At 42.7% G+C, this 27,940-nt stretch overlaps 1 protein-coding gene across 1 annotated transcript; it reads right to left on the bottom strand.

Moving 5' to 3' along the window:
• Positions 1–635: 635 nt before the first annotated feature.
• On the bottom strand, positions 636–25,065 carry IGSF22 (immunoglobulin superfamily member 22). The gene is given in 31 exon segments (XM_075048665.1): positions 636–774; positions 4,263–4,283; positions 4,834–4,881; positions 4,884–5,024; positions 6,018–6,068; positions 7,116–7,409; positions 8,309–8,409; positions 8,411–8,484; positions 9,467–9,551; positions 10,103–10,133; positions 11,052–11,137; positions 11,139–11,337; positions 13,030–13,049; positions 13,051–13,113; positions 13,115–13,154; positions 14,270–14,443; positions 14,873–14,878; positions 15,435–15,582; positions 15,584–15,665; positions 15,667–15,718; positions 15,950–16,059; positions 16,061–16,256; positions 17,479–17,575; positions 17,753–17,775; positions 18,214–18,327; positions 20,165–20,364; positions 20,690–20,908; positions 20,910–20,940; positions 22,140–22,292; positions 22,533–22,613; positions 25,023–25,065. Coding segments are annotated over 31 exon segments (3,051 nt in total). The 3' UTR covers positions 636–706.
• Positions 25,066–27,940: the final 2,875 nt, after the last annotated feature.

The following is a 27,940-nucleotide window of genomic DNA, read 5'->3' as shown; positions in this document are numbered from 1 at the left end:
ACTCTAAATTAAAAGAACCAGCACCAATGTATATGTATGCATATTTATCTATCTGTCAATCTGTTGATCCTTCAATGGTTCAAGATATTCTGTAATTCCTTATCTAGTCTTGGCCACCAGCAGTGAAGTTCCTGGACCCTTCTGGATCTTACCTTCTATGGCCAGCTCTTGCACAAAGTGACTCCCTCGTTTGCAAAGCTGCAGACTGTATTTACTTTCTTGGTATTGCAAGGATTTAAGTAGTTCAGATTTATGGCTGACTCTATGTTTATATACAATCTGACATAATGAAGCCTAGATCATCACGGAGGTCCTGCTGGGCTAACTGGGGACATGGAGACAGAACCCAAGTCTCCTTTTGAACGCAGAAGCAGGATTCTCATTGACCAGTACAGAAGCAAACTAATACATAGAAGAGAGAACTGCAATCTTTGGCTTCTTTTATTACCATTAAGATACATTAGCAGATCGTATTAGAAACATCACCTTTAACATGCACGCTGCTGTCCGAAACCACTTAGAGGGAGGGAAGATGGAAACATCAGAAGCGTCCCTGCTGAGCAGAAGCCCCATTCTACCACCTGGTTTAACTGACCATTACAGAAGCCAAGGGCAGTTGCATTTTGAGCCACAGAAAGAAAGACAAACTACACGGCCACAGCAATGCTGTTCTGCATGCTGGACCAGGCAGAGCTAGTTCCACTAATTACATCTTGTGTTTTGACTTCTGCGAACTTTCTGTCACTGTGTCCAGGAGGCTTTTATCATCTTTTTCTTAAGGAACAAACAAACAAACAAAAAGGAGTAAGTGCCATAATTACTGCAACGAACCCTATGTTTTGAGTGCAAGTCTCACAAAGTTCTGGCTAAAAAGCTTTATAAAGCTTTCCACTGTATAAAGGAAAAAGCTGTCTGGTCACAGTTTTCATAGGAAGTGAACAGTTCAAATTTAGGGAGTTCTCATTTTTATTCTTATTTCCCCTTGTTCAGTTCCCCTTCACTGTTCCGAGTAATTCACTTTGGGTCTAACAGGCTTTGTGTTCTCTGCAACCTGCCACCTCCCAGCCTAAGGAAAATGATATTCACCCCTTCTGAGCTACAACAGCAGGAAAGATGCTGCTCTGTGTCATAGAGGTGGAGCAATGCTCTATTTGTTTTTGCAAATATTAAGAAAAAGGCTAAAACTGAAAACATGGCTAAACAGAAGAATGGAAGTGTCCTTCCTTAAAGAAGAGAGACAGAAGAGCATACATGTATTGGGTTTGCATGGCAAGGTTTTGGTAGCGGGGGGCTACAGGGGTGGCTCCTGTGAGAAGCTGCTAGAAGCTTCCCCCATGTCCGACAGAGCCAATGCCAGCCGGCTCCAGGACGGACCTGCTGTTGGCCAAGGCGGAGCCCATCAGCGACAGTGGCAGCACTTCTGGGATAACATATTTAAGACAGGGAAAAAGTTGCTGCAGAACAGAAACTGCAGCTGGAGAGAGGAGTGGGAACACGTGAGAGAAACAACCCTGCAGGCACCCTTGCAAGGTCAGTGCAGAAGGAGGGCAGGAGGTGCTCCAAGCGCCAGAGCAGAGATTCCCCTGCAGCCTGTGGGGAAGACCATGGGGAGGCAGGCTGTCCCGCTGCAGCCCAGGGAGGTCCATAGTGGAGCAGATCTCCACCTGCAGCCCGGGGAGGACCCCACGCCGGAGCAGGGGGATGCCCGAAGGAGGCTGTGACCCTGTGGGAAGCCCGCGCTGGAGCAGGCTCCTGGCAGGACCTGTGGAGTGACGAGCCCACACTGGAGCAGGTTTGCTGGCAGGACTTGTGACCCTGTGGAGTGATGAGCCCACACTGGAGCAGGTTTGCTGGCAGGACTTGTGACCCTGTGGAAGGGACCCACGCTGGAGCAGTCTGTGAAGCACAGCAGCCCATGGGAAGAACTCACATTGGAGAAGTTCATGGAGGACTGTCTCCCGTGGGAGGGACCCCCTACTGGAGCAGGTGAAGAGGGTGAAGAGTCCTGCCCCTGAGGAGGAAGGAGTGGCTGAAACAACATGCAATGAACTGACCGCAACCCCCGTTCCCCCGCTCCCCCGCGCTGCTGGCAGGGAGGAGGTAGAAAATTTGGGAGTGGACTTGAGCCTGGGAAGGAGGGAGGGGTGGGGGGAAAGGTGTTTTAAGATTTAGTTTTTATTTCTCATTACCCTACTCTGATTTGATTGATAACAATTTAAACTAATGTCCCCAAGTCAAGTCTGTTTTGCCCATGATGGTAATTGGTGAGTGATCTCTCCCTGCCCTTATCTCAACCCACGAGCCTTTTGTTGTATTTTCTCTCCCTTGTCCTGCTGAGGAGGGGAGTGATAGAGCGACTTTGGTGGGCACCTGGCATCCAGCCAGGGTCGACCCATCACAATACATTAAGAGCAGTGAGTGGAGACAGATATTTGAGAAAGAGGTTTAGCTCCCATGTAATCAGCATAGAAATCAGCAATTGAGACTCCTGCACAGCTATTTGAATCAGCAGATTTGCCATCCCTTAGATCACTCCTTACTCCCTTCCCTTTCAACAGCCTGTCACCAGGTAAGGACCATTGAAAGTCTGTAAAAAAGTCCCTAAAGAAATTCTTCCAAGTCCTGGTCTGAAGTAGCTCCCAGCCTAACAAAGAGTGCTTTCACACGAGGTATGATGTCCTCCAGTCTACAGCACCCGACCCCAGGCCGTAACTACCCCTCTTCCAGAACTAAAATCAGCAAGAATATAGTTCCTGCGATCTAAAATAAACCTGCAGTTAAGCTCAATTTGAAGTGAATTCCTTATCTCCTAAAGTCAGCTTTACAGCCTCTTATTCTGACTCCTGCTTCCTCACCTCACTCAGCTGCAAACAGCCCTAGCAGCAGAGAGACCCTCCCAAGAGACTGCCCAGGTCAAGGTAAGGAGGAGCCTCAGGAGGCCTCAGAAATAGGTGCCCATTAAGGAATCTCAATATAAGTAAGCACCTCACCCACACAGTATTGCTTGTAAACAGGCTGCTTTGAATAACTTTGAAGAGGTGTGTTCCTATTGTAACAGTCCTCACCTCAACAAGCTCTGTGTGGGAAGGCAGAAGGTAAGTCCTACCCAGCAATCAGATCTCCAAGGGGATAGCAAGCTGTTCTTGTGCCCCTCAGGCCTGCCTGCCCTCCCCAAAACTAGGTGAGCAGTGCTGCCAGGGTTCCTCTACGTCAGCCTGGCTGGCTGTGATGCCAGGCCAGGGAAAGCTCCCACTGATTTTACGGACTAGGAAACTGTCCTCCAGCTGTGGCTTGAAACTGGCTTCAGGGAGGAGTGTATCAGGGAGCATGGGAAGTGGGAGACCCAGTAACACCAGCAATTCTTAAAAAATGGTAAAGAATTGCTTTCAGCCTTTTAGGCGGGCAGTGGCTGGCTACAGTGAGGAAGTGTTGCGTGTATCCTGCATGCAAAGACAGATGAGTTTGCTTGAAAATCAGAGCCGGAAACCCAGCGTGCACATCCTTTCCCTTCACTGACCCGCAGTGAGCTACTTCCACGTTAGCAGAGACAACCGAACCCTGGGGGGGGGCTCAGCAGTTGTCAGCTGGCTGTCCAGAAGCAACGATCACAGATAAAAATAACCTTAAAAGATCTTTCCAAATATAGTCCCTCATTATTGGTGCTGTATCAGTTTCATTTCAAGCTGTGCCTGGCAGTGTCTGTCTCTTGTTCCCTTTAAGAGAACACTAACATGTCCTGAGGCACCAGGGCCTTTCTCTAGAAAGGGAGAATGGAGGAAACATACTTCAGTGTCTTGACAGACAAAACGATGGAGAATTCTTGCTCTCAAATGTTTAACCTTGAAGGCTCCCTTGTTCATCAATCACAAGTGAGGTGAGCTTTCCAGGGGCTGATGAAAATCACAGGACACAGCTGTTTCAAGGCACTGCTGTCCATATTGTAAGACCAAGCTCTTAAGTTTGGGCATGGTGACATGGGTGATGTGTGGATTGTGGGTTACTGTTACTAAAACCTCACCCCATACACCTGGAAGCGTTCAGTCTTACAGGACCAATTTGAGCCAGCTGGAACCAAGCTGCATGTTACAACCTGATTTAAAGCTTCACTGGGTGGGAGCTTCCAGCATGGAAAAAAACAGGGAAGGGAGGAGGGGATAGGAAATGTTTGTTTTTCTTCCTTTTTTTGTCTTGGAAATTTTTACTAGCTTTCATACAATGTTGGCAAAATGCTGCCATTTCATGAAGGAAGAGAACAGATTTACCCAGTGCAGTGTCTGTGGTATCTGCAAAGAAAGCACAAAGCTGTTGTCAGAATACATCAGTTGACTGCTTGGAGGTGCCAAGTATGCCACAGGTGCAGGGCAAACCTGCTTAAGGACTGAGAAATGGCCATATTGGCTTTTGAGCCATCTAGGGAATTCATGAGAACTGCTAGCCAAAATATGCCATTTTAAGGGACCCAATACTGCTTTCAAGCAACTGAAGACAAATCTCCGTGACTTCAGAGGAAGACTTCAAAGTCAGAGTTAGGCTGGTTTTTTGATATGAAGGTAAGTTCTTATGATGTGGCCCTCGCAGCTCCAGCTGCAGTACCTACAGACTGAGGAATCTCTTCCTCCGTGAACAAGGATGAGAGCCAAACTGGCCCAGAGAAGTGTGATCCACAGTGCCAATCCCTGTAAGGGCACTTGCCTTGGAAAATCGCAGGGTGTAAACTATACTTAAACATGCAATCTATGGCTACTCAACCTGGAGGGAATCACCCCCACAAATCACAGTGGCTGCAAATCTGATTTACCACAGGCAATCACCTTGCAGCTGCTGTCACCAGACAGATGCTACTTGTTGAGTTGAACCACAACTTAGACTTGGATGTGATGCAATATTGTCCTTGTACAGGGTCACTGTTGGGTGGGGGTTTCTGATGAAAGCACAGCTCATGGCACAGTTGTTGCCATGACTCATGCTGTTGTTCTTCAGTGGGGTGATGAAATGGGAAGCACAGTCCTTCCTGGGATACTCATCTTGAAGTCAAAACACTCTGCTGAGGACAGAGTCACTATGGGCTGCTTCACACTGCACTGTCTGTTGCACACGCAAACACAGAGTCAGCACCATTAACACAGAGAGTCTTCTGCATGAGTACAAATCCAAAGAGCTTGGGTATGGTATTTCATGACCTGGGCCGCCTTTTCCACCAGGGAAAACTCAGGGATACATTGCATTACTCTCAGCATCTGACCAGCATACCTATCTCAACATATAACCAAATACAAACTAAAAAGCAAGAGAGGAAGGAATCAGAAATCCCATTTTCCCATTAATCTGCTATGCAACTGTAAGCAAGCAATTAATTTCTTTGGTTTTTTTGGTCTGTAAATAAGGTGTCAGGTTTTTGCTCCATGGGGATACATTGATGCCTTCTCTCACTAATGCCATTAAATTGTAAAGTGCTTTTGGATATTTGGCTCCCAAGGCACTTTAGAAATGCATGATTAAATTACACTCAATTATAAACCAAAGCAGGTGATCTTGTAAAGGAAAGGATATTGCCCTGCTGCTGTTGCTCTGAGGCATTAATAGCCTACAGAATGCTCTGGTGGAATCAAGGGGAACTGCACATGCAATTTAATTTCCAGTGTCCACTGCAAATCTTCCATTTTCAGCCTCTATTTAAACACATTTCTTGAAGTCTTTATTATCTCCTTTTTCATTGGCATGGGGTCCCATCAGGTAAATCCCCTGGATCCTAAATGTAGCACTGTATGGCAAAATTCACTTGTGATACCTCATTCTCAGAAAACAGCTCCTCCATATCTTCAGAGTTTTTCTACTGTCTTTCAGGTTTGTGTAAATAAACCTTGTGACTTGCCATTTATAATGAAGAATAAGAAATCAGTTCACATCTGCTTGTGTCCTGCTGTCCTCCCTGAAGACAGGCAGGCTGTTATCAAGGGAATGCACTGCAAGGCACAACCAACCTTGCTTTCCTCCAATTAATACTCTCTTATACTCACCTATGTACACAGAATTTACTGAAGTTATTTCAGACTCTGTAAAATCCAGGCCTAGAATACCTCCATACAAGAACACGCCTACAGCCACGTAACTGGAAGTGCTCTTTCTCAGCTGCACGTGTAGCTGAAGTAACATACCTATGGTCTAGTTACATCGATCCAGGAAGGCTGATTGTTAACTACAAATACACAATTTGACACCTGATTACTCATCTTAGTGTACTACTTATTCTGTTATTTTAATGTATTGCCCATTACTCTTAATGGGATTAGAAGACTTGTAGCAGCATGTAGATATGTTTCTGAAGAAATATATGCATAGTCTGGTAATATATGTTAATCCATAGTTTGTTCTATTTCACTATACTGTTTATTACAACAGGCATAGGCCAAGCAAAAAAATTTACACTATTCAGAGTAACTGTGTTCTGCTTTGCCCCAGACTGGGCAGAAGGATCATTTACCATTTTGATGTGATGAGCTAGGGCATGTTCAGTTTTGTTTGGAGTACTGCTAATGAGACACCCTTATTACTGGTTAGGCCTGAGCAGAGAGCAACTGAACAAAGGAGAAGGCATTTACCTGATGGGATGATCTCTGAGTGTTTAAATTAAAGTGCTTTTAGGGACTTCTTATAGCTTCTGGCCCAGAAAGACTGTCACACAGTCCCCTACATGTGACAGATTTTTTTGCTTTTCATTTAGGAAACAAATCCCAATCAGACTGGAAATATGCTAGAAGACAAATGACTTGTAATGCCAATCTTCTGTTATGTCAACACATGATAATATCACCCTCCCTGCACACGGATGGCCCCTACTGTCTTGAATTTTAATTTAAACAGGATCTCTATGAACTGCTATGTAATGTGCTACACATACATGTAGTAAAAGGAAGCCTGGTCCTGAAGAGATTGCCAAAAAATGGATCGGATAGGACAGAAGGTATTTTTGTGTCTATTCCCCAGGTGGGGACCTGAGGTGCAGAATAGGTTAGTGGATATACCCAAGGCCACAGAGGGAGGCTGAGCTTAGTCTGCAGTCTTGTGTACAAGAGCACCCATCTTCCTCCAGTACTGTCATGAATTTTTATGCTTACCTCTGTCTTTGGAGAGGTACCACGGCTCCTATGAATCCAGAGGGTCCATGTCCCCAGTGTCACTGCAGGCACTGACTCAGAAGAAGTATTTCCTCCCTGGGAGCAGGCCTATGACAGTGTACTTACTGCTGTAGACCTTCTCTGCAGCTGTGAACCATGTGGTGGTACTGACATCACATTTCAGGACACCATAATCAGTCTGCTAGTCATCTTCTACATCTGAGCTACAATTTAGGGTGACAGTGTTTAGGACTTCTTCAAACAGCTGCAGATTAGTGGGTGGTCAAGGGAAATCTAAGAATTAATGAGCACATTTAAGTATTGGTTTCTTCTGTTTGGGACCCTTCCTCTGTCCTTTTCTGGGGCAAAATTTTTTCACTTCAGCTCCTCCCTTCTAAAGTCCCTGTGTGTCTAGGAAAGTACTTCTTTCCTTGATTTCTTCTACCCTGAGCAACTTCAGGACCAATTTGCCCTGTGTGTGTAATTGCCTTCTGATGAAAAAATAAGGCTGTTAGTTTTAAAAAGCACTCTGAAGAGATGACAAGTGCAAAATACACTGCAAAGATCCCTAAACCCCAGCAGATCATTATAGTAATAGGAGTCTAAGGAGCAAGCCAGCCTGCCTCCACTTCGCTGTCATAGACCCACTTGCAATGGAAATAGTGTCATGAGACCGCTGAGGGGACAGACAGTTGTGTTAGTGCTGTTATGGGGATTTGCCCAATCAAATAATGGCATGAAAAACAAGGCAGCATTTGGGGATGTCTGGAGCAATAATGGCTTCACCCTTTCCCTCCACACTGGACACAGTGAGCAAAGCCCCAGCAGTACCTTCCTTATCCCTCAGCTCTGAACCATGCTCCTTCCCTGCTTGGCTCGGCTAAACTGGCTCTGGCTCTGAGCTAGTGTGAAGGTGGGACTTGGGAAACACAGTGACAAGAGGTAGGAAAATCTTTTCTGACCAGGGAGTCTTTCTCCTCTTGAGTGTAAACACAACATTTTGGATCACTCCTGTGGCATTTTTGGGTAAGAGGTGTGTATGATTTGGATCATTTGTTTTTTTCAAGAAAAAACCCCAACCTTCCCAACTCTAGCACTGATGCAGAAATTGTGTGACATTTCTGTCAGCAGATGAATACCTCCTGTCAATACCCAAAGGTGGCTGGGATGCTCAAGTTTGCTCTATACTGTACCTGCAACTTGCATTTGAATGTCGTAAAGGGCTTCTCTGTAACTATTCTTGAGGATGATCTGGTACAGGTCAGAAACAAATCGCTTGGTGCTGTGGATAAGGACTGGGAATGGTTCTTGCCCTCCCTCTTGTTGATATGCCTTCCTTTTGCCACATCACTGGTGGTGGTGGTGAGCCCTGGCCAAGACAAACATGCAGCTATGAAGTTCTGCTTCCTGACTTGGGTGGCAACAGAAACAAACCACATCTTTGAGCACAGAAGGGATATCTGTGTCTACAGCAGCCACTTGTACATGATCAGCCTGATAGAAAAATATTTCAAGGACAACAATCCTGGAGATTTCTTCAAGCTGTAAAGGCAACGGCAGGCTTTGTCCCCAGCAAAGTGCCTAGAGCTGGCTTGGCTTGGGAGGTGCCACATAAACTTTATGCTACAGTTCATTAGTTTGATCATCTTGAAAGCTGAGGGACAACAGCTGGTGTGATACAGATATACTCATACAATTTAGACTGAGAGATATGTTCTCACACTGGGGCTGACTCTGCCAGGTACTGTAGAGCTTCAGCTCGTTCAGTAGCCTAGGTTTAAAAAAAAGCACAGAAATTGCCCTTAGCGTCTACAGAAATGAGCTCAACATCCATGTTAATAGAAAGTGTAATATTCAGAAAGGACAGTGTTGGGACCTCAAGCGTTGTCTTTACAACCTGATCACTCCCCTAGGTCACTCACAGTTTAATCAAGAATGATTTCAGTTCAGTTAGCATGAACTGTAGTTGCATGCTTGAAAAATTCTGCTTCTCGTGATGAATCAGAGAGCTTCCCCAATGTTTTATGGTTTGCTGAACACTGTGGCTTCAGCTGCAGAGGGCTGGATTGTGCAGCTGACAAACTTGCGTGCACAGAAGTCCCTCTACCCTTACCACCACAGGGAGGCTTATAAAAAGACTAACCATAAAAATAGTGAGCAGTTATGCAGGACTTCATGAACCTAAAGCACTGCATGAATTTTCTCCAACAGTCAACTTCTTTTAAACTGAAGTGACAGCTTGTGATAAAGGCCAAAGGACAACTACAGCCTCCATAGCCCTGCAGCTGTATTTCATCAGATGGCCAAGAAAACTCTAATTGCAGGATTTCTCCTCTGACAGGACACAACACAGAATCTCATAGAGACGTATGAACGCATGGTGCTGTCCCAGCACAAACCACCATGTGGCTCTTCAGCCTCACAGTCAGATCAAACCTATGTGAGGGATAAAAGAAAAAGAGCGAGAAATTAAAAAATTAAGAGTGAGAGATTGCACAGAAAAGTAAAGCCATTCTTCAGTCTGTTGAGTCAGGCCTGGAGACTGGAAGAAGAAACATTCAAACTGTTTCAGCAGAAGGCAGTTAGTGTAAGGGTTGCAATGTTGCCAGCTCTTTTCCTACTACCTGTACCACCAGAAGAGAAACATTAATGCCTCAGCAATAAACAGCTTAGTGAGGAGCACCTATTCAGGACAATTTCAGGTGAGGCAGGCAGAACAGGAACATTTACAAATAGTTCATGTAAAAAGTGAAAGAGAACAAAGAAAAAGAAGAGGCAGCTTTAATGCCTCATTAGATGATTTTACTGTCCGCCTTCTGCCACAAGCAATTTTGTATAATGTCTGGTTTTTATAGAACTTCTCATACTCTTCAGTACAGTACTGCATATTGCCATTCCACACCAGAGAAGTTTGTCTGGAGCCTGCAGTCTCTCTGGGATTTTTTGGTGTTTCTCTATTTGGAGATGTGGTAACAAAGCCGTGCTACACGGATGGATTGTGTACTTCCAAAGCGGAAACTGAGAAGAGAAACAACCATTTTTTGTATCGGTCACCTGGATGTTGCCTTCTGAGACTTCCTCAGTCAAGCCTGAATGTCCTTCTACTCTATAAGAATCAGCATTGTATACCATGACTCATGAATCATGCATCTTTTCTTGCTGGCATTACTGCTACTGAGGGCAGTCAGCACCATGCTTTGTTACCTGGGAGTATCTTAGACATTAAAAGTCTGAATTTCCTAATTATTAATTAAGCAATCGTAAGTCCTAAACAATAAAGATTTAAATACTTTGCTACCTCAAATAGTAAGCTATCTAGGGATTTCATGGCAGGTTCATACCTTCATTCTCAAGACATAATTAGTGTCTTTGAAGCATGACCTCTGATAATATTATTTCAACTGCAGCATGCTGGCACCTGACTGTTCATCCCATTCAAACCAAGTGCCTGAAAGAATTATAAAGCTGTCTCAATACCACTGCATTTACAACAAATGGGCATTTCAAACATGATGGTTTACTTGCTGTAGTACCTATCCTCCTAACCCATATGCAGACTATAGCATCCATGACAGGAATCAGAGAATCTTCCAACAGTGACCTCTGTAATCACGTGAGATGTGATATGATAGGTCAGATGGTGGAAGAAACAACTGCCATTATACCTGACATACTCATTCAGGGGACAGCTCAGCAAGAAGGATGAGCAAGAAAATGATTTTAATTTGGCTCAGGGACTGCACAGCTCGTGCTGCTGTCCATCTCCTCTCAGCACCTCTGAAAACGCAGCAAAAAGAAGCAGAGCTGTGATGCTAAATGTTCTTTTGTGCAAGATGAATTTGATAACCCTTTACAAAATGTGGTATATGTTAAAAACAAAAGAAAGTAACAGCTGATAGATGGGAGTTCCATCTGGATGGATACTGCAAGTCTTACCTTCAGGTGGCATTGTTAGAATTCCTTCCTGTAACCCCACTGCTTCTCCCATACCAGCTTCATTCACAGCTCGGGTTCAGAAGTAGCATTTGTCTCTCCTGCAAGCCTTCCACAGTGTAAGTGGTACTAGAGAAAGGGATCTTGGTGCATTTTGTCCATTTCTTGGTGTCCTCAGCTCACATCTGTAGTACGCATCCTGACAGCACATCTCCCTGGTCTGGCTCCTGCCAGGCTAAGGAAATGTTGGAATTGGAAAAATCCACCACCTTCAGCAGTCCTGGAGGCTCTGTGACAGCAGGAGAGCTGTGACACACTACTGTACCTGCAGGCATATGCTTGCATATGTGAATACAGACCTGTTCCTATTTCAAGATGCCAAACCTGCAAGGTTTTAGGGTAAAAGGAGCCTTAATAAACACAGTGCAAATTCTGTCCATCAAAACAATGCGGTTCCTAAGATGGCACATACATGTAGACCCTGTTCCAAGGTTGGCCATTTAAGAAAAATCCTCACAACATTTGACACGGAATCATCTGAAGGTGCTATCTGGACTGCTTGGATTAGTGAATTTGCTTACTAGTTGCAAGATCCTGTTAATGTTCAAGTTTATTTGCCAAAGATTACAGTACCCCTAATTAATAATAATTTTTGAAAATACAGATCTTACTTTTTGCACTTTAGTCCATCTTGCAGCAGTCTAGTTAGATCTTCATAATATGTAAGAAGAGCAAAAGATGGAATATTAAAAAATATTCGTATGGTTTTAATCAAATGCATAGGGAGTTGTGTATCCAAATCCACATTCTGCTCCGAAAGTCTCAGCTAAAATGCAATGATCCTCCCCCTCCGCCCCAAACCAAAAAAGTCAACTAGTGCAGCATGCCATGACAAACTTGATGCTACTGGCTTTTATACAGAACACTCATATGAGCACACAGGGTCATAAGGAATATGGTGCATATGGACAGTACATATTCTCCTAGGCCTAATGTGAAATAATGCAAATCTTCAAACAGGAGAAGAATCATAGCTTCAGGCTTTAAATTGGTTTTGTGTCGTCTTCTGATGTAAAGGAACCTGAATGCTTTCCCATCAGAGTAACTATTTAACCTCAAGTCTCTCATCTACTACATAGAATTCTCTCTCATTTTTCAGCTATACTGGCTTCCAAACTTGGCCAGTTTTTTTTTCTAAATTATGTGCAGCTACTAAGGCCCACTCCTCTATCTACTACAAGATTCCATCAATAGTTTAAGCTATTTATTGATGGCCTCTGACAGCCTTTTGTTTTTTAAATGCTTTAGTTATATGGTCATATAGAGTAAGAATTCTCTATAATTGGCACAAAATAAAATCTGCCCATTTCAGCATTTCTGAGGCTACTGTAATCCTTTGGAGTTTGTCTGTGATTTTGATCAGTCCAGAATTAGGCACAGATTCTTTACAACTAAAAATCCAGTATTAAAAAAAAAGAATGTAAGCAACTTCCATGAATTCCGCAAGAGCTTTCTCTTCTTTTAAAAGGGTTGATGGGGGACTGATGAAAGGAGCATAGTAACGTGTATAAGAAATGATTTTCTTTGTCATACATTAGGGCCTTTGGCAACCTATATATGAATGTTAAGTACTAAAGGTATCTACACCTCAGAGCACCTTTATCATGTTGATCTCTGCTGTTTGCATATACTCAATTCCCCCCAGGTGGGAATCTTTTACTGTGTCCTTATCTTAATAGTTACACATTTTAAGTGAATAAATAGTATCACACTTTCAGGCACTTATAATATAATTACAGTTATAGCCAACAGTATTAAGACCTTTCTTAATCTTTAGTTAAGCTGGAAACACAATGCAGTCTATTACATCAAGCCAGGCTGGAATTGCCACATTCCATCAGACTTCAGTCATAAATGCATAGATCTGGTCATTGCATACATGTTTAGGAAACCTAGACATTAAACAGTGGAAGAAACATACTGTTGGGATCCTTTGCAACAAGAGGTTGAGGGCATGATGAGAAATCCAGGGCCTGTACAGTTCACAGCTATCACACAGAACTCATTCTGTATCCTCCAGAAAACCATCCACTTTGACTCTGGTACCTAGAGACATGCAAGCTGCAGTTACACAACTCTCTAATCACCCATAAAATTGTTCCCATGTGATCACTAATTTATTTTTTTTTTAAATTGCTTTTGGACTGAGATAAACCAAGAAGAAATTTCAGCTCACAGACTGCTGGAGAACAATATAAATTTTAGGGATTCAAGGAGCCCCTTAACTAGGTCTAACATTTACTTCTCCAGGGGTCTGCTCCATTTTCATATCTCTCTCTCCCTAGGAGGAGATGGAATTTTGATGCATATAATAAGAGGAAAAATGTGTAATTTTCTTTCCACTAGATCATGGTCTATAGCTTGGTATAATCATACATGCTGGGAAAAAATATCTTCATGTCTTGCTCCACTGACTTCAGTGGGATTTCCTATGATGTAACGAACTCAACAGTGAGTGGCCAAGCCTTCCACAACCTAGCTTTCAAGCAAGGTTAAACCTCCATTTAATTTTGAAAAAAAACCTCAAGAATTGAATAATTTGCTTTAAAAAGTGTTTCCATTATTTACCATTAGTAATGTTGGTGCCTCAAGGAGGATATTTTTGGATAGTGTGGTTGATTGTAACTTAATTAATATTGAAGTCCAACATTTTGAATGAGACAGAGGAAAGAATCCAAGAAAGAACCAAAATATTAACAGACAAGGAAAAGCAAAAGTCTCGTTAGTCAGATGCTGCTTCTGATAGGAACACTCCCATGTGTTATACAAGCTGTCCTAAGCATGGATCATATGGTTCCTATCTGATGGATACAACAAAATCAGTCACTTGTTTAATTCAGTTCTGGTCCAAGTCAGGGAAAACCAGTCAAATTTAGGTAGGGATAAATGTAAAACATAGATCCTTGAAACTAGGCACCCAAATCCATTAGGTGTGACTTTCCAAGGTGCTGAGTGTTCTGTCCTCTCATTATTGCTTGTGCGTATCGAGCCATTTCTATTTGAGGGCTGAAAATCTCACTTTGAACAGCATATGTCAAAATGTGTATCTCGCTAGATGTCACGACGAAATTTTCCTTGATTAATCAATATTCTGCTTTGCATTCAAAGCTTATCTAACTTTCCTTCTGCCTACATAAAACAGATAATAATCTTGGTCTGACCTTGGACTGGCTCCTTGATGACTGGGACACAAAGATTGCTGCCCTTCTTCCTTTTTTCTATGACTTAACCTTGCACTGCGGAGCCTCCATCCTGGGCTGGGGAGTTCCAGGTGATGGTGACAACTTCTTTCCTGACATCTACAACTTGAGGCTGACACACCTGTCTCAGAAGCTCTACACAGAAGAAAATCAAATTAGCATAGTACAATCAGAATTCATTGACTCCAAATTGCGTGTATGTTATGTGTTTGCGTATAAATATATATGCAGGTATGTATGGCAAGAAGTCAAGGAAGGTAACTTGTATGTTTAGGTTTATTCATGGCCACAATCTTTTTCTAAAGCTTTCTTTGCCATCTACTTCCCTTTGTCATTTCAAATGTTGAAACATTTCAATTTTTTGCACTTATTCAAAAAATGAGCTCTTTCTGTGATGAATTACAGAGTGGCTCATAAATGTCTTCCCTAAGACATAGGAAGTCTGGACAAAAATGCAAAGTTTTAGATGAAAAATGATATATATTACTTCAAGCTAGTAATTTTCTTTCTGAAATGTTTCAATAGGCCAGACTTGCTATTTGCACTGTATCTTCTGTGATACACTCTGGTCTTGGGGGAAAGGGGACTGGAAATCCCATTTCATTGGGTGCCCCAGTCCATAATGGAAAAACAGGAACAAGAGGTACCCAAACTATAACTCCCAGAAGATAGTTCAGCAGTGTTTTCTATCCAAGTTATTTTTTGGCTGACATATTTTCTTTTTTGCCCACAAACCAAAATGTTTTTAAGCATTCCCTTTTAAATTATCTTCTCTCCTCCCCCTTGATATTTTCCAGAGAACACCACGTTTCATTTCTGCCGTATCCCACTAAGCTTACATAACTGACACTAGAACAGTGTGTCAGTCAGTCCTCTCGCGCGGCCAGTCCATGTCAAAGGGTTTCTGAGTCCACAAACACTTGTAATGAAAGGACCTGGGTATTTGTCTGATCCTGGTTATCAGCCTAAGCACAAAACAACTTCTAAGCTCTGTCCTTGGAATTTGTCCCCTGAAGCACAGGGTACAGTGTTCTTTTGGGGAATGGCAAGGAGGAAGAGGACAGAACCGATGGGAAGAGGGACTGTGAAACCACATTAAAACCAGCTGGCTAATAGGTTCTCCAACAAAAATTTCTTGTTTCCAGGGACTTGATGAGGCCCTCAGAGTTGATGGCACGTATTCTGAATCAGTAGGCTTTCCCTTCCTCCACCTTCTCAATAGCAAATGTGGTGTAGTTGCTCTCCACCGCCCCTACTTTGACCCACAATTTTTTCTCCAGCCACCCTCCTCTCTATGACGAAGTGAGTCACCTGCTTTCCTACATTGCCTGTGGGTGCTTTCCATCTCATTTTACATTTTCCCCATGTGCTGCAGGAACTCTGCTTTCCCCTGTGGAGGTTTTGGTTTGTCTGCAGTGTAAGCAGCTGACCAGACTGACATGGAGGTCTATATTTAGAGGGTTGTATCCTCTCATGGTGCAAGTCAGTGTAGATTACAGCAAAACTAAACTGACTTGAATTGATAACTCAGAGTCTGCCCCACTGCAAGAGTTTTAAAGAGAAAGTCTGAATTACAGTGTCTGTAACCAAACATATCTACCAGTGATTGTCCTGGTATAAAATGATTGATTTAGGACCTACCAACAAAGTTGAGGTAAGGATTGTCAGAAACCGAGCCGCAGTGACTTTTCAGATTCAGCATAATGGCTCCACTGTCTTCTCTCACACAGGTTTTGATTGTGAGTAATGCAGTCACTGGCTTTCTCCATCACTACTTTCCCTTCCTTTGCCACTTCAATATCATCTTTGAACCATGTGACTTTGGGCATTGGCTTTGCCTTGAAAGGCACCTTGATGCTTGCTGTATGCTTAGTCTTCACAGTAATGCTCTTTGCAGCAAAAATCTCGAGGACAGATTCTTCAATAACAGGAGAATCTAGAAAGAACAGAAGATATTTGAAAGCTGCAGCTGCAAATATAGCTTGACATCTTTCCTGTATCTGCGAGTTCCCAGAAAAGGTGGTCCAAAGCTGGGCCCTTCATATATTCCTTCATGTTTTTACTGTAAGAATTCTGTATTTTGTGAACATCTTCGGGGACACTCAAAATCTTCAGTGTGTTTTGATTCAGTTAATTTAGTTGTGTTTCTTGTACAGGGAGCTGGCTGCCCTCCTTTAGTTGTTCAGCTCAGCAGAAAAAGAGGGACCTCTGGGAAACAGCAAGACCCAAATCTCCTCACTTCCCTAGGGCCTGGAGATGTGATTCCATGCAGTTTCTCAGTTTTGCAAGGCACAAGAAGCAGCCCATTGTGCTGTTCTTCCCTAAGGTCACACTGGGATATATATCTATGATCATGATAAAGACAGTAGAATCAAAGTTAGGTACTGCTTGTACAGAAGATGCTCCCTGATTTATTACAGAGTAATACAGGAAAATGATAAAGATGTCCTGCACAAAATAATGAAAAATAATCAGGTTCCTGAACATATTTGGTGTTTTTCCTTTTATTTTTGTCACACAACGGGTATGTTTAGCAATTACAGTCTTCTGCTGAAAGTCATAAAAAGGCATTAAAAATATTTTTTAATGCAGGAAAATCAATCCTCCCTATACCAAAGCTTTGCTGTGGATGGGTTTTTACCGCAGCACAGGTATGATAAATATTCAGCGTTGCAGACACAGCATCCTCACTGCTGCTTTTGTCCCACTGCCTGCGCAGCAGTATGTATCCGTATCCGCCTTGCTTTGGTTCAGCAGACAGCAAAAGGCTGATTTCCAGGCTGCAGACGAGTCTGAAAGTCCACCTGGCGCCATCTGGCTGCCAAGGGCTGAGTAATACACATATTTATATACTTCTATATATAATTTCAGAAAAGAGGTGTTTTTCTTGTTGCTGATGACAACAATGTTTGAAGTAAAGGCTCAGGCCCAAATTCTTGATCACTGATTTATAAACACAGAAACATATGCTTAGTCACTTAAAATCAACCAGTACAACTGTTCAATTTTCTCTCCTTGGGGAACAAAGAAGCAGAAAGAAGAGGTTTTGCTCATGCACATAGATAAGCCTGTAAAATGGTACAGGCCCAGGTAAGGAGACCTGGTGAAGCACTGATTCTGCAAGAGTTTGTGTACGCCTGGTAAAGAGCAGTAAGGAGATGGGGTGGCTACTGTTGCTCCGCTCTCTGCCCCCTTGGCTCTGAAGGTCTACCTCCCTTCACGCTCCTCTCCCATTCTGTCAGTGATGAGTTTGTGGATGTCCATAATCTGACAAGAAGACTGAGGCAGGAAACAACCCACATTGCAACAAACACCATCTCCAACCCTGTCCCTGAATATTCTGATCTGAGTTTCCTACTCTAAGATAACTATGTGGTCAGGATTTCTAGCTCCTACTCTGGTAAAATGCTCTGTGATCTATGGACAAAACAAATTCAGTGTTACATGGACAGAGTGATTCTGCGCATCTGCCTAGATGAGCCACATGGCATGTAACGAAGGGTGTGTATTAGCATGCAAAGGGTACATTTACTGATTACTCTGAAAATTAGAGACTGGGAGATGGAGAAGGGTGGGTGGTGAGAAGCCAAACTTGTGGGAAAGAAAGCAAGTCTACAGGCTGAGAAAATAGGTTAGCAAATGTGAAAGCATCTTTACAGGAGACTGGGGAGGAAAATTTTTAAAAAGCCAAGATCCAAAGCCAAAACTTAGTAAGACTGAGACTGTAGTAGACTGGGAAAGATTAGATCTGTTCTTATGTGATCTGTCCATCTGTTTGTCCTTAGTCAGAAGCCCTTTATTAACACCAAGACATGTCCCACAGCAGCTCTTTGGATAAAGCTTCCCACTAGGGTTTTGCAGCCTTTCATTACACTAACGATACCATGGGCATTTTACCTATTTGCCATCCTTGAGCCATATTCCTTCCACCTTTGCATTATTCAGGACAACAAAGAGCTCAGCAGGATCTCTGCTTAGAGCGTGAACATCACATACATACTCTTCATGGTTGCAAATGTCTCCGGAAGAAATCCCAGTGGAAGCACGTGAACAGAAAAACTCTGCAGAATGACTGTCAACTGAGCTTTTCAAACACCAAGGAGGTATTTAACGGCAGGGAGACCTCCGAACAAAATGGACAGACCCTCAGGATGAAAGTGGTTTAGTAAATTGGACATCCTGGGAAAAAAGGGGGGTGGAGAAAGAATGTTCCTAAGTAGTTTTTCCCCTTCTTTATACATGTTCACTGGAGGGAATGCAGTTTAGGAACCCAAAAGCTGAAGCAGAAAACAGCCTCTTGGCACTGCTCCAGACCCTTAGCTGGTCCAGAGGAGCTGTCAAACGAGCCGAACACTTCCTCTACTGCTTACGTAATATTTGTATCTCAACCTGAACTCCACGTGGGGAAAGACGCTTCTATAACTGAGGCACCAAACTGCAATTCTAGTGTGCACAGGGGTCAGAGGCAACTCAGCCACGGCTCTCCAGGTTACCTGTGCCACAGAAGTGGTTTCTGTCCCAGGGCAGTGGTCAGAGAAAGCCCCTGCCCCACACTGTCCCTTCAGGCCACCCTGGCCATGGCCCACGGAGGACACTCACATACCAGGCCTGGTGCCCACCCTCCAGGAGCCGGGGCTTCCCTGCCCACCACCAGCCACACTCAACCCTGGCCACAGAATCTGTGCCAAGCTGCACAGCTGGCAAGCCCAGTGCTGGGGATAACATTGGGAAACTGCTCCCTTCTGGCCTGTTTTGGGAAAACAAAATGAGAAATACATGGCCAAAATGCAACTAATGGAGTGACTTCCACCCAAGTCTGTATACCAGAACAGGGTTTGCAGGGCATCATCTGACACAGAAAACGCAGGACTATTAGGAAGAGACCAGCCACACAGAGACATCTGTCAGGGGTGGGCACCAGGGCAGATCAATCTTCCATGTGAGAAAATCTGCCTGATCTCACAGCTGAGCTTCTTTTGGCCCTGAAGTTTCCTTCATACCTTCCTACCAACTGAATATTCAGTTGTTCCTGAACCTGTGAAGGATACACTAGTATCATTTTACCCTCCTTCCATGCAGTTCATTTTAAAATCATCTTAAAATGCTGCACTTTTCATGGAAGGCACCTGGCCATAGCTCAGAGCTGGTCCACATCTAACAGAAGTCATCTCAAATACTAACAGCCACTAAAATCTACACCCTACCTTTGAAATTCTTCTCCAGGCTATGCTGAGAGCACAAAGCTAAGCTTTCCAACTTTTCTTCCTGCTCTTAACAGCCTTGTGTCTTTCTGTAAAGATCATAGACTTAAGCATCAATAGTTTACAGCATCAATAATGCTACTGCAAAATTAATTCCCCAAACAAATGGGATATTAAATATTTACCAGCCTCACGTTGTGCTGCTGGTCCTCAGCAGACTGCAGTCAAACGTCCCATGGGTGGCTTTAAAGAATCAGGATAAGAATTCATTAGGACAATCCTGATTAAAATAAAAACCAGTACACTTTACTACGCTGGTTTAGGTGACGTGCAATGGAAGATTTAATGCTTTATGCTTCTACTGCTTTATACAGCAAAGGGAAGTCCTTAATTATTACCTTCATGCTACCAAGAAGGGGCACAGACTAATGGCTTATTCCATGTTAAGCAATAAATAGACTGCAGAGCAGTGTTATTTCACATCAGTTTCCTAAGCTGTTATAGCAAAGTAGCACTGCTCCTTTGCAGAGTTTATGGAAAAACAGTGTAAAGACTACTATTCCTCCTCCTCTTCCTCTCTTGAGCCGTTCCAACTGGCACTGCTGTACTGCTCATTAGGGTCACTGTCTTGCGTAGCCTACCATTGCTGTGCAACCTCTTGAGTCACTCAGTTCAGCAGCATTAATGATAAGCTCTGCTTTCTTCCCTTCATGCTTCGTGGTGTACTTCGGAGACGTCTCAATCACTCATCCATTCTTCATCGCCTTCAGGGTGACACCTTCAAAAGTCAGCACAAACTCCAGGCAGGCTTGTCCCTTCTTTTTCACTTGGGTGTGAATTGCTGAATTGGAACCCCTGGGAAAGGGGAAGGGGTTGGCAAGAAAAAATGGCACATACCAACAAGCTCCTTATGAATCAAAACAAGTGGCTTTGCCTTTGCAGGATATAACATGGGCTCCTGTGCAAGAGAGATTCCAGGCTTGGAACTTCACTTCCAGTGTGGAAAGGATGTCTTGATGCTCCTCTGCTTGCTCGTCCTCAGACTAGCTTTATGAGACTGCAGCTCCCAGTTTTCTCAGCCCAAGCTCTGGGGTTTTATGTTGTAGCTTTATGGATTTTGCAGCTCAAAACCTATCTTGCATTTGATCTACCCACTGCCCAGATGCTTACTTTGCATTACTTATGATAAATGAAGAGCAGAGTGTTCTGCACTAGATCTCCAGTCTCAATACTGAGTTCTTTAAAGTCACTGGACTGAACATCCTTACTTTTCACAGTCTGGGCCAATCCATCATCAGATGTGACAATTTCGTACTTATTGTCCCACTTCAACTCTTTCCCATTGAACTTCTAGGTGAAGTTTTGGACTTTCTTTGGCAGAGGGATTTCAAACACTGCTCTGTCTTTCAGTCACTTTCAGTGGTTTCAGTTCTGTCAGGAGTTAGGGCCCCACCTGTTAAAATACCAGAAAGACAAACATTCATTCTGTTATTTTCAGTTTCTGATCTCTGATTTCTTACACTAAATAGCAAGATGTCAGTGAAGTAATTTTGATTTCTTTCTTGAGTGGTAGCAGAAAGATCAATTAATTTCTTCAACTTCAGTGGAAATTAAGCTAAATATAGTTCATAATATTCAGTAAAAGTTGTGCGTAATCCTACAAAGCTGATTACCAACAGACACACTGCTTTTCTGTTCAGCTCTTCTGTATTCGCTCTACTTTTTTTTCCTCTCCTTTACTGTAGGTCATTGTAAAGTAAATGGTTTCAGGCAACTGCAGATGACATCTACAAGCACACCTGGAACCATCTGGCAAGCTGAAGGAGGACTGACATCTTCCTGCATTATGTGTCAAGAGTGCTGCAGTTCCTGGCACAGGATCACTATTTGGCTTAAGTAAGGTAATCTAAATCTACCACACTACCAAAGAGCCTGTGTCCAAGCCCTGCTAAGGGCTTTATCAAAAAGATAAGTATTATACTTAAAAAATGGTACTTATGGCAAAGCTTAAGAGATGGTCCTACTGCAATAAAAGATAAGGCAGGTGAACAGCATCACTTTCACTTAGCACTGATTTAAAGTAAGTTTGATGTATATAATGTGGTTGGTTTTCTTTCAGACTGCAGGCACACATTTGGCTGGTTGCAGGAAGCATATGCAGATGAAAAAAGATAGTTCTCATTATGCCCAGGGCCATCCACTCACTCCCAAGTCCTGTAACATTGTTTGAGCAAAGTTTACTTCCACAAAAAGGACAGTGCCAAGGTGCATTTTATCATTCCCATCTTTTCCACTAAAACTGGTACAAATTCAGACTCACACCCCTGCCACACTGATGTCAGTGGAGAATTTGGTTTATTATGTGTAATAACTAGGCTTCAAACTGAAATCTGCTATCTCATGAAAGGTGTTTTCACATGGGTGCTCTGGTAATTGAGGGTTGGTTTATGACTTGTACAATGTTAGATTTCTGTTTGAGCCTAAAAAGACCAATGAATCATGAATGTTGCAAAGACATATAAGAAAAGAAAGTAGGTCACAGTTTGGCCCACCAATTTTGACCCTCATACGTTTGTCTCCAGATGTTGATATTGTACACAGAACCTTATGTATCTGAGAACAAAGATTACCTATCACTCTCAGCGTAACAGGTTTCTTGTCAGCCACAAGAGGACTGTAGGTGCCTAAGTCTTCCCCATTCACAGTGGTGATGCACAGCATATATTTCATACCCATATGCTTCGTATCGTTTTTTCTCAAGGAATACAGGGAACACAAAGGCTCTTCCCTGTAATAAGCACAGTGCTTTCACCTTTGGAAACACATGGAGATAGAGGGCAAAACACACAGTGCTCAGTTTAAAGTCAGCAGGGGGTAGATTCTTTCATCCTGCTTCACCCCACTCTACTTGCAGCAAATCTGCCCTGCAAAGACTCTTCATTTTGTCTAACTTCAAAATTCTTCCAAGCTTAGTTGTCAGTAACCGGTCTAGTCACTAGTCAAGCCAGACCTCTAGAGCTTACCTTTACTCATCATCAAGGATACCGTGTAGATGGCATCAGTGTGGGTGTTGGACACTACACACTAGTAGTTATTTGTATCATCTCAGGAGAAGCACTCAGATTGGAAAGAAAGAAAGAAAAACACAGAGAAAGCAATAAGCAAAAGCTCCACATTGGTTCAGGTGGTGGGGAGCAGATATGGCAAACATATTACTGAATACCTCTTTTTATTTGTGTTTAAATCAGTATTTTTTGAAACACTAACAGAATTGACCTGTTGAAAACCCAGAATCTCTGAGGGCAGAAATTTTGAGGCCAAATCCAATGCTCCCTCCTCCCTAAAGATCCCTCACAGCCTTCCCAAAGCCCCAGAAATAGACAGAAGTCTTCCCATTGACGGTGATGTATTTTGGATCAGGTCCATTCTTGGCCTAAGGCAGCAAAATGAAGCCACATTTCTTCTCAGAGACATCCTTTTGTTCCGGTGCTCCGCACTAGAAGTGAGTATCACCCCTGAACTGCATAAGCAATACAGAGATCAGAGGACAGTAAATGAAAGCTGTTGGACTTAAGACTCTGGAGTACTGTAGGAAAAGAAAAAGAGTTTGACCTGCCCTGGCTGGCAGACTTGTAAACAAAGGACTGCCTGAGAGAAGAGGTGAATTAGAGTGGACTAAGAATTAAGAAAAGAGGAGAGAAAGGGACAGAGCAAGGGAAGCAAGGAAAAGAACAAAAGGGCAGCCATGGGACATCACAAATTAAACAGGGCTGAACTGGAATGTGTCCTGAATAATACTATGAATTATTAAGATTTAGCATTGGTTTTGCCTGAATGACACACAAGAGAAACTAGGGCCTCACTATGCTAAATACGAAACTAAGTAACAAAAATAATGGTTCCTGCCCTGATGCTCTTTTGATGTTGATCAGAAACACTGCCCTATAAACACACACCAGTATTTGAAAGTAGCACTATTACAGTAGGCCAACTGCAAATGGGGATATTTTTATTGCTGCTGAGGCATACTATAGTGCTTAAATTTTTCTTTTTCACAGTTTTTATTGTGGGAATAAAAAAATAATGAGCTAATGGCAAGAAAAAAAGGTATGTTACCTTAGCATATACGTCTTAAAAATACTGTCAAAAACATTCTGGATCCTTCTTCTATTGGTACCCGCTCTCTCTTTTTCATGTTACATTTGGCCTTGGTTTACTTTAACTCAGAATATTACTTTGTCTCCTAAAATTCAAGAAGAAACATTGGAATCAATGAATGAATGAGTGAAATGGAACAGGGGCCTGTTACCTACTTTCTCTCTTTGAGTTTATTTTAAATGCATGGTTTCTTTTTCTGTCTGCTTTTTGGAGGAGATTACATTAACCTTGCTTTATTTTATTTATTGTACTTATTACAACTTTACATCCATCACAGATACCACTCTGGGAATGAAATTTGTTCATTAGCAGAGCTCTGCACACTGACAGGAATGATTTGTGATTTTTTGTGATATATAATAAAGACTCACATGATCTTCCTGTCACTTTAGATAGTCACGGATCTGTCATATGGGAGAGATTATACATGATGGAGAGGCTTATTTACTTATGCATTAAAGGTCACATTCTTCCAGCCCCAGCCAAATCATTCGATCATGAGTTTTGCATAAACAAGAACTGCTGTATTTGTATCAATAAGGACAAGTTTCCAGCAGCTAAAATGAACAGCAGCTTTCCCCCCCATTTTGACTGATCCATGACAAATCTCTAAAACCAGTGAGGATGTATATAGGTAACTGCAGTTTGCACCTGGTTTTGTTTACCACTCTTCAGTGGTAAACAAAAATGGTTTGTAGAAGATGACGGACCATATTTCCTTGCATGAGGTGGGTGAATATACCTAAGAGCACCTGAAAATGCAGTCAGTTGTTGGCATGTACTAGGTAAAGAACTGTCTTTCACCAGAAATTGTTACTCACCCTTGGATGTTGTCAGTGGACAATGTTTTTCCACAGTTTCAGGAAAGCTTTCTTCAGCAAGGATCTCAAAGGAGCATGTCACCATGCTAAAAGACTCCAATAAGGCAGAAGTGTTCCTAGAAACAGCTTCTTCAGTTGGGGAAAAAATACATTAATCAAACAGAACAGAGAGGTACTGTTTGAAGGATTTATTTACTGGGAGTAGGAAAGGGTGGATGGAACAAGAAGGCCTGAAATGTAAAGTTACACAAAGAATTGCCCCAGTCAGTTAAAACTCTTGGGAGAGAAAGGTTTGTGCAGCAGGAAGAGTACTAGCTGTCCATAGGAGACTGCTGATCAATTCCTTGCTTCTTTCCAGTCTTTCTACAGGATTTTGGGCAAGTAATCTGCTCTCTCTATACTCGTCTTGTCATCTACACAACGGGAAAACTGGCCTGCCTTGCTGCACAAGGGTGCTGCAAGGTGCTTTGATGTTAGAAGTCATTCAAGAAAGGTATCAAAACTGGATATATCAAAAGGCCCATGAGGACTTACTGTGTTCTGCACAAGCTGTACTAAGCTCCTGAGTGCTGCTCATGCCCTATGTCTAGACAAATGCCCATAGTTTAAGAGAAATCCTTCTCCTTTAAACTGTTCATTTCAGGAGGCTCCAAAGAGCTGCATTTTTCTATCAGAATGAAGCCATTTAGTATGTTTTTATAAGAACTAGTTCTTCAGTTCAGGTAAAACTTATTTTTTTCCCCCAGCCAGACTGACCAGTAAGGAGCTTGTGCTGAATACTCATTTCTAACAGCTCCATGCGAACACCACACTGGAACTGAGCTATTTTTCTGTGGTTAATAGCAAAAGGTCTCCATTTTACACCAGGAAGATCAATAGAAACTCTACTACCAGCTTGGATTATTCCAGGTTATTCATCTGGACTATTTCATTGCACTTTTCCTTAATCAAGGACCTCCCCAGCTCTCCTAAGTCTGTAACGTACAGTGGGATATGTGAATGCTACAAGGGCCTGTGCACACCCTGCTCTCAATGGATGTGGCTGGGAACTGCGTTATTGTCCTCACTGTAGTGCTGAGACAGTAAGGAGGTTGCTTTAAACCAAGATAATCAAACCAAGACAAAATGTTTCTAATCAAAGGCAATGGCTGATGCACAGCCAATACCTGTAGTCTTGCAATAGCAGGTAGACCATGTACTGGCCTCTGAGAAGAACAAAAATACTCACTTTCCCCTCAGCAGAAGACAAACCCCACTGCACAGATGCAGCCCACCTTTTGTCAGCTTGGTGTGCATCACCTAGGGAGGCCATGTGATCATACTACAGCAAAAAATTCTGTCACCATATGGCCTGTTTCCAGTGGGGCCTCTGCTGCCTATAGCTATGCCAAGACTAGTCCCAGTATGGAAGGCAGTTTGGAGAAAAGGGACTATTCAATTCTAGTCCTTGAGGAATAAGTACTAGTTATGTAGAAATTGCAGCTCCCTGGTTTTAAAAAGTGTTCCTTAGCAAGACAGATATAGTAAGGAATGGTAGTCTCTGACACAACTGTGTGCTGCTGAAAGATCTTGGAGCAGAAGAAGATCAACCCAAAACATAAGCCTTTCCAAGATTTGGGGGCACAAATGTTAAAGCTATAATTATGCACTGCAACCTAGATGATATAGTCCATGGGGAAGACAATGTTAAGACCATATGACCTTGAGACTTTGCTTTGTTGCCAGCAGAAATTATAGCTATGCCAAAAGTGCTCCATTTTGGGCATCCTCCCAAGGAGATCCTTTTCCTTATCAGAATATATATACCCTGGTCTCCTTGCTGAGCTGGCCTTTGTCTCCAGCCTGCCTGTACGAGACACAAATGTTCTCTGACTTTTTATGTACAGAAGACAAGTAAAGAGTCTCTATCCTAGACTATGTATCTCCATATACCTCTAAAATTACACAGGGATATCATGCATCTCTAGACCCTGTTATGTCTTTCCTCTTCTGCTCAGAAATTTTCTCACAGAGGCACAATTTTTAAAGTCTTTCCTACAAAGCAAGAAGCCAAGAGAAAGAGATCACTGTTGCTTTTGCCTGGTCTGCCCAAAGGTGTTCCCCTCCCTTACCACCCTCTCTCACTGTTCTGTTCTCACCCTTTCACTCTTGCATACCAATGGTCATTGGTGTTGGTGACAGCAATGATTAGGGCTGGTTAGGAAGAGACAAGATGTTACTCTATAATCCCCAAAGCCCTAGAAAAGAGCCTATTTTGCTCTCAGTCATTATGGGGCAAATCCACACCAGTACTACCAAGTGCCAAAATGAGAAGACATACACCATGCTGCTTTACTCACCTGCTCCACTGCACAACTCTCTGCATACCTTCAGATTTATTTGCATTTTCAGATCCTACAAAGCTCACAGTGACACGGTTTAAAAGCCAACCCACCATTTTAACAGTTCCTCCTTTCAGCTTAAAAATGGAATTCCCTTTACCTATATTTTTTTGCCTGATCAAAATTTTCATCCTTGCCCACAGATTTTCTGAACATGGAAATGCTATTGGTTAAGATCCAGTAGCTTGTGCCAGCTAAGGAGCAGAAATGGCTAGTAAGAAAGAGATTTTTTCTAAACTGCTGGGCTACTACCTTTTGTTATCCTTCAGTCGGGAGAGCAAGCACTCTGTTAGAAAAATTGCCCTTAATGGTAAGCGATGAGCTTTTGGAAGCCTTGTCAGATTACAAGATTTCCTGTTTCTTGGTGAGACTGGAACTGACTTCCAGAGCCCAGAATGTTGCACTTGAAGGATGTGACATTGTCTGTTACTGCCCATCACCATGACTCAACTTGCCCATACCTTGATTGTGGGCAAGAAAGAAAAAAAAATGATAATGCAGACAACCCTCTATGCTTAGGAACACAGATACACCATGAATCAACCCACGGGCACTCTGCAGAAAGATTAACTTCACTCATCACATACAGTGTGGCTATCACACTATATTTACTGTGGCTGCTATTAACAGAATCAGTGCACACTTACAAGGCAAACAAGATCTCAAGAAAAGACTTGTCAGTACCACTGAAGTACACACAACAAAGACTTGGTGCAAGTGAATGGTAATTTTAGTTTCAGTTACAGAAGACAGAGTTGGACAAGTTTGACTAATTCTTTTGTAGGTAACTGAGTCTTCCCTACACTGTACTTTTCACAGCTCTTTTACTCCTAGTTTTAAGTGCCTCAAGGAGTTATACTTCAGAGTGGTACTTCACAAGGTTCCTTTCTTGGAAAGGGAAGGCTAGGAAAAGCAAAGCAGATATGAGACTAAAGCTATTGATCTCACACAGCCAACTGCCACTCTGCCTGCCCACAGCCACAGAATACAGAGTATTAGATCATTGTTGAAAGTATAGGTTTACGTATATTTTACCTTTTTTTTCCCAGCTGCTAAGGTCCTGATCATTCC

This window comes from Buteo buteo, chromosome 16, assembly GCF_964188355.1.
Source record: "Buteo buteo chromosome 16, bButBut1.hap1.1, whole genome shotgun sequence".
NCBI classification, from domain to species: domain Eukaryota; kingdom Metazoa; phylum Chordata; class Aves; order Accipitriformes; family Accipitridae; genus Buteo; species Buteo buteo.
The sequence above is the reverse complement of the archived record's forward strand: the minus strand, read 5'-3'. Positions and strand labels throughout refer to the sequence as shown.